The sequence below is a fragment of the Ambystoma mexicanum genome, chromosome 12 (assembly GCF_040938575.1).
Source record: "Ambystoma mexicanum isolate Mex_15411 chromosome 12, UKY_AmexF1_1, whole genome shotgun sequence".
Lineage (NCBI taxonomy): Eukaryota > Metazoa > Chordata > Amphibia > Caudata > Ambystomatidae > Ambystoma > Ambystoma mexicanum.
Genome location: NC_090936.1, coordinates 177,575,666 through 177,587,864, shown reverse-complemented (window position 1 = coordinate 177,587,864; position 12,199 = coordinate 177,575,666). Strand labels below are relative to the sequence as shown.

Genomic DNA, 12,199 nt, shown 5'->3' with positions numbered 1-12,199 from the left:
GTTTTCAGAAATATGTTCCCTGGGAGTCCATCGCTAGGGCATCTACTTGGGCCTCCCCATCTTCTTTCTGTAAACATTACTGTCTCGAAAACAGCTCTAGAGCTGACACTCAGTTTGGTCAGGCTGTGCTGAAGAACCTGTTTCAGTAAAGGGTATTTCCATCCACCCGTAGTTCCTGTAAGGAGTGCTTGGGAATCTCCCACAAGTATGGAGGAAAGGGGACGGGATGTAGGAGTATTACCAGGTTACTCACCATAGTGACCACCTTACTCCTAGTTCATAGTCCCCTTTCCTCCATACGCCTGCCCACCGTCCCTTCTAATAAGGTTCCTCTGTTATTGCTAATGGGTCTTTGACCCGGCGATAGAAAAGGACTGATGGCCGATGCGCAGGGCGGAGCCAAGGTGGGCGGGGTTACGGCCATGTGCCGGGCCCTGCGCAGGAAAGAGAGGAGGGACACATTTTTGAAGAAAATTTGGATGCTTTTTACAAAGTGCTCCGGTCCCGTCCCACAGGACGGAGAGATGTCCCACAAGTATGGAGGAAAGGGGACTATGGACTAGGAGTAAGGTGGTCACTACGGTGAGTAATCTGGTAATTCGTCACTACCACATGTATATCTTTGGCAAGTCAGTGCGGTTAGTGACTGATCACAAGTCGCTCCTTCCCATCATGTCCGGACCGTCTGCAAAGCCCCCAGCCAGGATTGAAAAATGGCTTCTGGCACTGCAGGGGTATAGTGTAACCCTTGTGTACTGGCGAGGCACGGGAAATGCTGCTGACTACCTGACTCGACACCATACCCAGAGGTCACCTGTCCAGGATGAGGGTGCTGTGGAGACTGAAGAATTTGTACAGCTGGGACCATCCAAACTCAATGGAAGTGAAGGAGTTGATTGAGTGTCGGAGCAGGATGAGTGCTTCAACCTATTGCGAGACGCCATGCCGCAAGGAGAGTGGAAAAACATCCTAGGGAGCCTTGACAAACGGTTCCATGTAATAATGTGACTGTGAAAAAGTCGATGGGTTCTGGCGACTTTTTCCTGGCTACCAAAATTCTTTCCCCAAATATTCCAAATAATTATATATTATTACCTCCAGTCCTAGAATATTTGGGGAAAGTATTTGTTAGCCTGGAAGGTGCATCATTAATGCATTTATTTAAAAAGTTGCCAACCTGACGACTTTTTTCATGGCAACATTATTACATGATACCTTGACAAACGCATCCAAAAGGCTAAAACCACCCTGATTCACTTGTAGTGTGTGCTACATGAACTAACCTGCACGGAGGTTGGACTCCTACTAAGCTCCAGAATGGTAGTGCCGACATTGCTAGTGCAGAGTCCTACAACTGGCTCACCATGAGCATCAGGGAGTTGTAAATCTAAGGCCTGGCTTCGCCTCAAGTTGTGGTTCCTGACTCTAGAAGAGAAACTTGAAGAATTTGTGAGAGTGTATACATATGGTGCCAGGCGGCCACCCCCAAACACACTGAGTCTTGCATCGAGTGCATGGAGAGGAGTGAAGCACAATGGGAGACAATACATGCAGACTTTGGCTCCACTCACAGAGTCCCTCACTTCTTGGTTGTGGTGGCTGTGAAAAACCAGGTGTCTCACCTGCTGGTCCCCAGGGATCTGTCATCCAGGTGGACAGGAGACGGCTATCGCTTTTGGATCCACTTCCTGGGGGTGGACCAGTGCGGGAGGATCACCTAGGTGAGGGGTCTTCGGAGAGCGGGAGTGGGACACCGGATGGCGAGATGCTGTATCCCTCCCTATAACACCTTTTTCCCATCCTACCAGGTAGGAGATATGGGAACACTTCCTCCCACCCTCTCCCCCTGCACGAACACTTACACACCGACAACCCGCTCTGGGAGATAACAGACTAACACCTGAGCAGTATACCTGACATGTCCCACTACATTGGTCTGGTGAGGTCAGGCAATTACTGGCAATTACTCACACCTGACTTCCATTAAACTTCCCCACACAGATAAAAGGCGGAGCATGAAAACACATTCTGAGCGAGGCAAAGCATACCAAGGAACAGCAGTTTCGAATCAGCAGCTGGATGAGGGGAGAAAGACGGCAATCCACAAGGGTTCGCAAGGAGGGAAATACCCTTGACCTTTTCGACAAGAAACCGTTACTTTCAAGAAAACCTTTGACGGGGAAAGCGTAAGACCAGGAAACCAGACTGAAGAATCCTGTATTGTGTGTCGGAGATATCAGATGCACTCCCGCGTAACTGACCAAAGTGGGCAGGAGCAGCAGCTGCTGTGGTATTGTCTGTGGCTCCATGAACAAAGTAGTACCAGAGAGATCAAGCTGGTGAGTTGGGCAGACCGAAGCAAGACCGGTCTTTGTTGAAGTCAAGGTCGGAAGCGGCAACATTGTATAAGGAGCGCAGGAACAAACATTGTTAAACACGCGTGATGAAAGACACGAGTAAAAGCTAAACTACTAATGAATGTTTGAACATGAGAAGGAAAGATACGATACAATTGACAGTGATCCAGCACCACAAACATGCTCAATTGAAGGTCTCTGTAAGGTATCCCGTCAAGAAGTGAGAAACGAAAGTAGAAGGTTGATACAAACATTGTGTGAGTGAATCAAAGTGGTCCTATGACGTTTTGAGCAAAACCCATCGCATATTCAAAAGTCTTCGATATCACGAAGAAAACGTAGAAAGTAAAATATGGTCCGAGCCTGAACGAGGGAGACCAAATGTGAATATTGTGCTAAAGGGATCCGAGCCCGAATGAGGGCGATCCATGATCCAAGCTAGAACGAGGGAGACCAAATGTGAATATTGTGCTAAAGGGATCCGAACCTGAACGAGGGAGATCCATGATCCAAACCCAAACGAGGGAGCTCCATAGTCCGAGCCTGAACGAGGGAGACCAAGAGTAAACATTGTGGTAAAAAGGGGTCCAAGCCTAAAGGAGGAAAACCCATGATGAAGATTGAAAGTGAGAACTTGTACATGTGAAAATCCTGAGAAGAATGGAACTTTTATATTTGTTTATTACGACGGGCTCTCTTCAGTAAGACATTGTTAATGGAAAAGAGGCTTTGGCAGAAGCCCTTGAGACCTGTGTTTTGAACTGTTTCCTCATGGCCAAGGATCCAGAGTGTGTGAAGCTCAACGTGCTGCCTTGAACAATTTCCTTTTTGCATACACAATTGTCCCACACCCTTTTATATTTAGAAGTAAGGATTGGCAATAGCTTTATTAGTATAGGCCCTTTTATTTTGACAAAGACGCCACTAGGACTGCGTTATTATTTGATGTTTGTAGCTTGCTCCCATCCCTAGATTTAGGTTTAGATAGGCGTTCTATCAATCCATTGAAGTTTAATAAACACCCTTGAACTTTGATCACTTGTGTCTGTCTTCATTGTTTGATACCATGCCTTCCTTACATGGCCGAGCGATCCCGCTACTCGGAGGTCAAATTTGTGCCTTGAACGTCCTTCCAGGACGTGATCCCTGCATTGGAAAAAGTATTTGTGAAGCAGGAGACCGAGTGAAATACTGGGTCACACAGCTGCTCTCTATAGAGCCCAGTCTGGTTATGTATTTAATCAAAATTATTAAAAGTTCGGCTTGAAGGTAAAAGGGGATATCTTTAGTTGAAAAAAATGACAAAAACATTGAGCTTCAGTAGTTTTTCAAATCCATTTTATCCAAAATAATCTCAAGAGTGAGAAGTCACTAATGTTTTCTTAGTGAGGAAGGATTTGCCACAATCGTTTTATCAATCAGACCAAATTGCCAATGCATTTCGGAAATAAGTTTCCTTCGTCAGGGCCAGTCTAAAGATAATACATACAAGATCAAAAATAGAACAATTTGTGTAAAGGAACATATTAGTGTCATGAAATATTGAAATAAAGTCAAAAACATACCATTCAGTTGTAGTTTTCAAAAGTAGGAGAGTGAGGAGGGAACAAGGGGAAAAACTTAAATAAATAAATTGATAATGAGGACATGTTTGTAGATATTAAATAATAAAACCAAATCAGGAAAAAATATACCTGAAATAGTTAAGTTGGATGCAGAGTATGTGGCACGATATGCTCATGGATGCCATGTAGAAATCACAAGCTGTCTTTCCTTAGTGACAGAAATCAGCACTGAACAACAGCCTGCAATGAATAGGCTGTAACCAGAAAAAATACGTTGTAGTGAAGTGTTTGAAATCCGTGTTTGTGAATGAAAAAATAGAGTTGGGAAGAAAGCTTACCGTGCATAACACGGGAGTGGAGAAGTTCTCCTGTTGCCGGCTCGAGCGGGTATGCGGCTGTTGCATCGAAGCGCTGCCAAGGCAACGCTTCCTTTATATGACACGTGACCGCAATGCGACCCGAGTGGGCTCGCGGTCGTAATGTGCCTCAGCAATCAAGCCATAGGGCTTGATTTAGATAGATTTAATTATTTATCTGCCCTCATGTGGCCTAAAGGGAAATTGTGATGTAATAAAAAGAACAAACGGAAAAATGAAATTAAACGGAAATAAAAGAAATACTATGCCGGGGTAAATAACAATAGTAAGTGATGACATGTACAAATAAATACACGTATATAGTGACAAATGAAAACACATGCATTGAGATAAATCACAATATTAATTCTGCTGCCGTCGGTGACATCATTGAGCGGTACCTACGGTCATGGACAAAAGGTCCAAGATGCGCAGCAGTGACATTGGGTGTCCATGACGTGCAGTAATTACATAAAGTAAATATTTATGTCTAACTTGCGCATTAGTGTATACCACTGCTGTGTGTGGTGCCGTTGAAGATGGCACCTTGGGTCCCAGACCTAGTGTCCAGGAATTACAGCAGGGTGGTACATGGGTACAACATTACATGGTACAAGGGCTACATGTGAGAAGCTAAAATTGTGTTGACAATGATAGCAAGGAACAATCAAAGCAGTCAAAATGCAAGTTTATAAGAAACCATGATAATTAATTTCTTCATTGATTCCATTGGGGGTTACACTACCCAGTTTGTGAATCCAAAAAGTCTCTCTGCGGTTGAGCCGCTGGCTCAAATCTTCATGTGGATTGTTTTTTGTAAGTACTTCCAGAATCAGAAATCTGATCTGTCTCAGGTTATGTCCATTTTCAACCCGGTGGCGTGCTACCGCCGAGTTCATGTTTGTGCTCCGGATGCAAGACCGGTGTTCATTCCACCTTGTTTTAGCCATTCTTGATGATTGGCCCACATAGAATTTTCCTCACGGGCACTTGATGCCATAAATAGTGTTGGTGCTATCGCAGGTTTCATAGGTTTTGAGGAGAATCTTCTTCCATGTTCTGGGATGGTTAATGACATTACGCTTGATTATTGAATTACAGTTAATACAATGGAGACAGGGGAATGTTCCAGTTCGTTGAGTTATGGGCTCTTTGAGGGGCGGTCTTGTGTGTACCAATTCGTCTCTGAGAGTCCTACTGCGCTGGTAGGCAAATGCAGGTAGCTCACTAAACAGATTTTGTACCCTGTCATTTTTGAAAATTCCCCATTGTTTTTTGATGGTTTTTTTAATCTTGTTGCTTTGGATTGAGAATTTGGATACATACACTGGTGATTTGAGTTCCCTCTTGTTTTTAGAATTTTGTGTAGACAGTAGGGTCTCGCGTGTCAGGGTGCTAACCCTAGTGGATGCAGTGTCGAGTTCTCCTTGTTTGTAACCTCGTGCTAGAAATTTTTCTTTCATTGCAAGTTGTTGAGCTATACAATCCTCTGGATCACTCACGATCTTTTTGACCCATAACATTTGGCTATATGGGAGATTTCTAAGCAAACTAGGCTGGTGGAAGCTTAGACGGTGTAAAAGGTTATAGCGATCAGTTGGCTTGCGGAACAATGAAGTACTGTAGCCAGTTGTTTGCTTTTTGATTTGAACGTCCAGAAAAGTGATTGTCATACGAGAATTCTCTTGTAAACTGGATACGTTGATCTATGTTATTCAGGTATTCAAAGAAGGCATCAAAAGCTCCCCTGGTGCCTCTCAATACCCCAAAAATGTCATCAATATAGCTTGTCCATAAATGTATGTCTTTGTTCCATTCCTGTTTGTTTAGTACATTGTCCATCTCAAACTTGTACATGAAACAGTTGGCATATGTGGGTGCCATAGTGGCCCCCGGGTGCCATAGTGGCCCCCATTGATGTTCCTGAGGTCTCTAAGTAGATCTGGTTGCAGTATTGGAAGTAAGAGTTTTCTGCAATGAACGGTAAAAGGGCAAGTATGAATTATTTCTGTGCACAGATTTCAGATGTTTGTAGTAGTAGCCATTCAAGCGATTCCATCCCAAGGTCATGTGGTATAGAAGTAGAAAGACTTCTGACATCAATAGTAAACATAAGGTCATCCTGTTGAAGAGTTGTGGAATTGAGTTTTTGCAGGAAATGAGTGGTGTCACAAGTGTATGTAGGTTTTTTGAGTTAGAGGCTGTAGGAAGAAATCAATGTAGATGCCTAACGGTTGGTTAATACTCTCCATACCTGCAACTATCGGTCTTCCTGATGGTTTAATGATGTCTTTATGGATCTTTGGTAATGTATAAAAGTTCGGAATCCTGGGGTGACTGTTGGACAGGAACTTCTGTGTGTGTTCATTGATCCATTCTAGCTCAAAAGCTTTATCCAATAGAATCTTTAGATTCTGTTTTATTGTGATAGTTGGGTCATGGTCCAGAGTGGCATATATTGTTCTGTCTTGAAGTTGTCTAGTACTTTCCATGTCATAATCAATCGTGTTCTGAGTAACTAACGCACCCCCTTTATCGGCAGGGCGGATAGTTATATTTTTATCCATGTACAGATCCTTGATAAGTCTCATTTCATGGGGTTTCAGATTCATGTGTGGTGGAGTTTTGTAACTAATTCGTTCTAGGTCGGATGGGTGGTACAAACCCACTCTTTGCTCTGAATTCCTGATCTAATTCTTCAAAGAAGACCTTAAACTTAAGTTTTCTGACAAACTTGTATAGTTCAATTTTTGTATCAGAGTAGTTCCGTAGGTGGGTACGAAGCTCAGACCTTTCTGTAGAGTGTCCTCCTCTGACTTGCTCAGTGTTCAATTAGATATGTTGATAACTAAGTTTTCCTTAGCTGAAGTCTCGTTTGAGGTTTGTTCCTTTGGTTTACTCCTCCCCCTGCGGGTTCTTTTGGGCGAGCGCCTAAAAAAGCCGAAGAGGAAGGTGCTTGTGCTAAGGGACCAGTTGTTTGGTTTGGATTATCTGTTGTCTGTTCTGTTGGTGTTTCAGAGTCTCTCTGGATGTCTGATTCAGAGCTGCTGGTGTTATCAGATGTATATTTGAAAAGCTTTTTGGGTGCTATTGGACCATACCTCTCCCTGTCACTGCTGCGTGTCTTGGACCTTTTGTCCATGACCGTAGGTACCGCTCAATGTCACCAACGGCAGCAGAATTAATATTGTGATTTATCTCAATGCATATGTTTTCATTTGTCACTATATACGTGTATTTATTTTTACATGTCATCACTTACTATTGTTATTTACCCTGGTATAGTAATTCTTTTATTTCCATTTAATTTAATTTTTCCGTTTGTTCTTTTTATTACATCACAATTTCCCTTTAGGCCACATGAGGGCAGATTAATAATTAAATCTATCTAAATCAAGCCCTAAGGCTTGATTGCAGAGGCCCATTACGACCGCGCGCCCACTCAGGTCGCATTGCGGTCACGTGTCATATAAAGGAAGCGTTGCCTTGGCAGCGCTTCGATGCAACAGCCGCATACCCGCTCGAGCCGGCAACAGGAGAACTTCTCCACTCCCGTGTTATGCACGGTGAGCTTTCTTCCCAACTCTATTTTTTCATTCACAAACACGGATTTCAAACACTTCACTACAACATATTTTTTCTGGTTACAGCCTATTCATTGCAGGCTGTTGTTCAGCGCTGATTTCTGTCACTAAGAAAAGACAGCTTGTGATTTCTACATGGCCTCCATGAGCATATCGTGCCACATAGTCTGCATGCAATTTACCTATTTCAGGTATATTTTTTCCTGATTTGGTTTTATTATTTAATATCTACAAACATGGCCTCATTATCAATTTATTTAATTTTTTTCCCTTGTTCCCTCCTCCCTCTCCTACTTTTGAAAACAACTGAATGGTATGTTTTTGACTTTACTTCAATATTTCATGACACTAATATGTTGCTTTACACAAATTGTTCTTTCTATTTCTGATCTTGTATGTATTATCTTTAGACTGGCCCTGACGAAGGAAATCTATTTCCGAAATGCATTGGCAATTTGGTCTGATTGATAAAACGATTGTGGCAAATCCTTCCTCACTGAGAAAACATTAGTGACTTCTCACTCTTGAGATTATTTTGGATAAAATGGATTTGAAAAACTACTGAGGCTCAATGTTTTTGTCATTTTTTTCAGCTAAAGGTATCCCCTTTTACCTTCAAGCCGAACTTTTAATAATTTTGATTACACACATACCCAGACTGGGTTATATGGAGAGCGGCTGTGTGACCCAGTATTTCATTTGGTCTCCTGCTTCACATGTATTTTGAGTTTGGGTGTCTCCAAACTCATCACAGCCAGCTCCTTTATACATTTTTGAATACAAATTGTTTGAACAAGTCATTTTTTTGTCTACAATTTTTCAACACTTGAGAAATGTGGATTAACTACCAAGTGGTGCCCACTCACTTCCCCTCTTGGAAAAAGTATTTACCAGCCATGGGTTCCCCAGCGTACTCTGCTCTGACAACAGGCCCCCATTTCACAGCAGTGGGTTCCAAGATTTCCTGGAAGAGAGGTGTGTGCATCCCAGGATGGTCACCCCATTGTGGCCTCGTGTCAACGGCTAGGCGGAACGCTTCGTGCATGCAGGGGTGGCGCCAGCTGAAGCCCTCTTTAAAAGCTTGCCCTCGAGGTCTCATTGCCGACAATGGGTGGAGATCACCTGAGACCATCAACAATGACGGGTTGCGGGAAGACGGAGAAAGACTCGGTGATTGAGAGACCCAGAGAAGACACCTTCACGAATACCCAGTGGCACTGGCAGACAGAGTATTGGTACGGTCACAACATCCCACCGGGAAGCTATCCGTCACGTACGAGCCACAGCTTCTCCAAGTTGTTGATCTCAAGGGGTCCATGGTGACAGCCTCGGACGGCATCTGGACCATTACCCGGAACTTCAGCTTCTTTCAGAAGATGGCGAGCGCCCCGATCCCCAGTGATGGACCTCTTCTCATGAGCAGTGCAGAGCAAGAAATGAGAAGGGACTGGCATGAGAGTGCGCCAGACGACAACGACCAGCAATGGCTGACGCAGAGAGAGAAGTTGGTGACCCTGAGAGTATGGTAGGTGCCTCCCCAGAACTGTCAGAGGAGAGGAGGTACCCGACTTGCGAGTCTGGGCACCGGCCGGTTTACCTGGAAGACTATGCAACAGATGAGTAATGTTGTGGTGCCGTTTTATTATGCATGCACAGGAAATGTAATGTGTTTTGTTCAATTATGAAAAAGGAGGAATGTTATGTGGAGCCCTTTAAGGCGTGATAACGTGCACCGTCATCACGTGCTAGTATAAAGTCTTCACACAATCAGTACACAAGCAGGGATTGTGAGACCAACACCTCTGTCTCTGCCTCTTTATTGTCCAGGCCCTGCGCCTCGGTACTGCCAGTGCCCAGGGATGTAACAGCCCCTTGGACTAATGGAAAGTGTGTTGTGGACCAAGCAGCCATATTGAAATGGAGCTCCTGGTCCTTGATTGGAAATGCTAACAGGGAAAAAATAACACTGGCACAACGACCCATGTTAAGGGTACAGCCAGAAAAACAAAATAGATAAAAATGAAAAACATACATACTCAAGAAAAGAGAAATGTTAATTTAAAGAACAAATTTAAAAACTATCATGGAGGCTCATAAGAAAACAAGGTGGTATAAAAAGGAGGGACTTAGGGTCCAGATTCTTGAAGAAGAATGGTAGTTTAGGCAGGTTCTTGGGGGACAGGCCAGCCCTAGGCAGGACCAGAAGGAGGGAGTAGGAAGAGTAGTAGACCAGTACAGTTATGGCCGGAGTAGAGGAGAAAAGGGAAGAAGCAGACCGGATGGGCCCAAAGGGCCCCCTCTTAGTCTGTACTGGCTTTCCTCAGACGACTAGCGCAACTTTCCTGCCTGCTAGAAGTACTACACTGTCAAGTTAACCCTTGGGGTTTGGGACTCCAGAAACTCTTAACTAGGGAGGATGTAAACCTATTTGGACTCTGTGAGGACCGCAACTGACTACTTCCATGGATTAGGGAAGGCCTTGCGGCCCATTTGGAACTGAAACATTTGGAATGCTTTACTTTTTTGATTTGGGAATAAGACTGTTTACTCTGGAGTTGGCCCCCCATTTGCATATATCCCTTACTTAAACCTGGTAAACTTAATAGTTAGTCTTTCTTGGTCCCTAGTCCAATGTGACAGTGATATACATCAGATTATTGCCAGTCACAGCAAAATCCTCTATATAACCATGCTTACATTTATTTGATTTTTTTATTTTTGAGTGCAAAGACTTAGTTTTTTGTAAAAGGTGAAACAATCAGTTAAACAATAACTACTGAGCAATTTTCTTTTACTTTTTTCTTTTGGCAGGACACCAGGAACTGGACTTTATGACAATTTAGTGCAATACAACATTCCATACCCAGAAGCTATTTTCGACATCAACTATTTTACCAATAATCCAAGGCCTTTCTTTTCACTGGCTAAGGAATTGTATCCTGGGAAGTACAAGCCCAATTATGTGCATTACTTTGTCCGAATGCTGCATGAAAAGGGATGCTTGCTGAGATTGTACACTCAGAATATTGATGGCCTTGAAAGAAGTAAGTATTTTTTTCATATGTGGTGTTTGTGTGTTTCAAACCACCCAGTAGTATGTTTGGACTGTGCATGCTGGCATTGTAGTACTTTTTGGGTAAGTTATGAATAATGAGGCTTCCAATCCCATCATTGAACAATGACAAGCCGCCATCTAAGCCTTCTGGACATTGCATGTATTGTTGGATAGATTTTCCTCTTCCTTGATGGAGACGATTGTGATCTATCTTAGTCTTTGCATGGCCTGTACGAAATGTCTGGGTACATTTGGATGCTGGAGTACATTTTTCAGACCTGATCTATTCCAATCCAATTGTTGCCAAGAAATGGACTTGCAGATTTCCATTGTTTTGGGCATCAGGTTCTTGATGGATAAGTGCGACTTCAGCTGCTCTTCTTGCCTTGAGATAGGTTAACTTTTCTCCATACTACTTGGCCATCTTTGTTAAAGTGGCCACAGACTGTTAAATTACATTTTGCTATCCTCAAACTTTTAAAAGATTTTTGATCCTCCGCATGTGCACAACGAATTCAGATGTGATGGTAGGGTATATGTCATAATGATTCTAAGGCTGCTCCTTTGATGAGTGAATATCTAGCCTTTCAGTATGTGTTGTGGGAATCCTTGTTCTTGTATTTCTGTAATAAAGCACTTGTATACCGCCACAACTGCAAACCATTGTATTAGACTTCTATTTGACTACACAAGTCTAGAAGCTTTTGAGTGCTATGCCCAGATACATTATGCCATGGTATACTAGGTTATATTGTGCTGTGCGAGTATGCCTTGTAACACCATGTTGGTTACAGTGTGACTTGTGTAACAAAGAACAATGTGTGTATTGAGTGGAATTATTGTCTTTGTATGCAGCTGCAAACGGCTGCACTGTGATATTTGGATGCTATATAAACAGTTTGCACGCATCACTTTTACACATCGTCACATAGCTTGCTTATGTTTGTGGATTTGCAACTCCTCATGCATTCAGTCAGATTTGCCCGAATATCCGGGAACCTGGAATATAGCAACTACGATTTTACTAATATTAAAGTTGTCTGGTCGTCTCTGCTAATGCACTTGCTGGTTATCTAATGCATTACTTAATTATGTGTTATGTTATGTTAAAGGTTCTTGTACCAGGCACTGTTGCTACCGGTGTGGTTTCTTGGTGCTCTGGCGGATCTGTAAAGCAAGGGGGAGTGGGGTAAATTAGTAAAAGGTAATGCTGTAATCCTCCAGAATACCACATGATCGTCTTATCAGTGCTTTGCAGCCATGCACATGGCTTGTGATCGCT

General features: G+C 43.1%; 1 protein-coding gene across 2 annotated transcripts in view; it reads left to right on the top strand.

Moving 5' to 3' along the window:
- Positions 1-12,199, top strand: part of LOC138513422 (NAD-dependent protein deacetylase sirtuin-3-like) — a 497,025-nt gene that overhangs the window by 364,351 nt on the left and 120,475 nt on the right. For both annotated transcript variants that reach the window (XM_069628264.1, XM_069628265.1), the window contains exon 4: positions 10,674-10,906. In XM_069628264.1, coding sequence (XP_069484365.1) covers positions 10,674-10,906 — 233 coding nt within the window. The remainder of the gene's footprint in view (positions 1-10,673; positions 10,907-12,199) is intronic.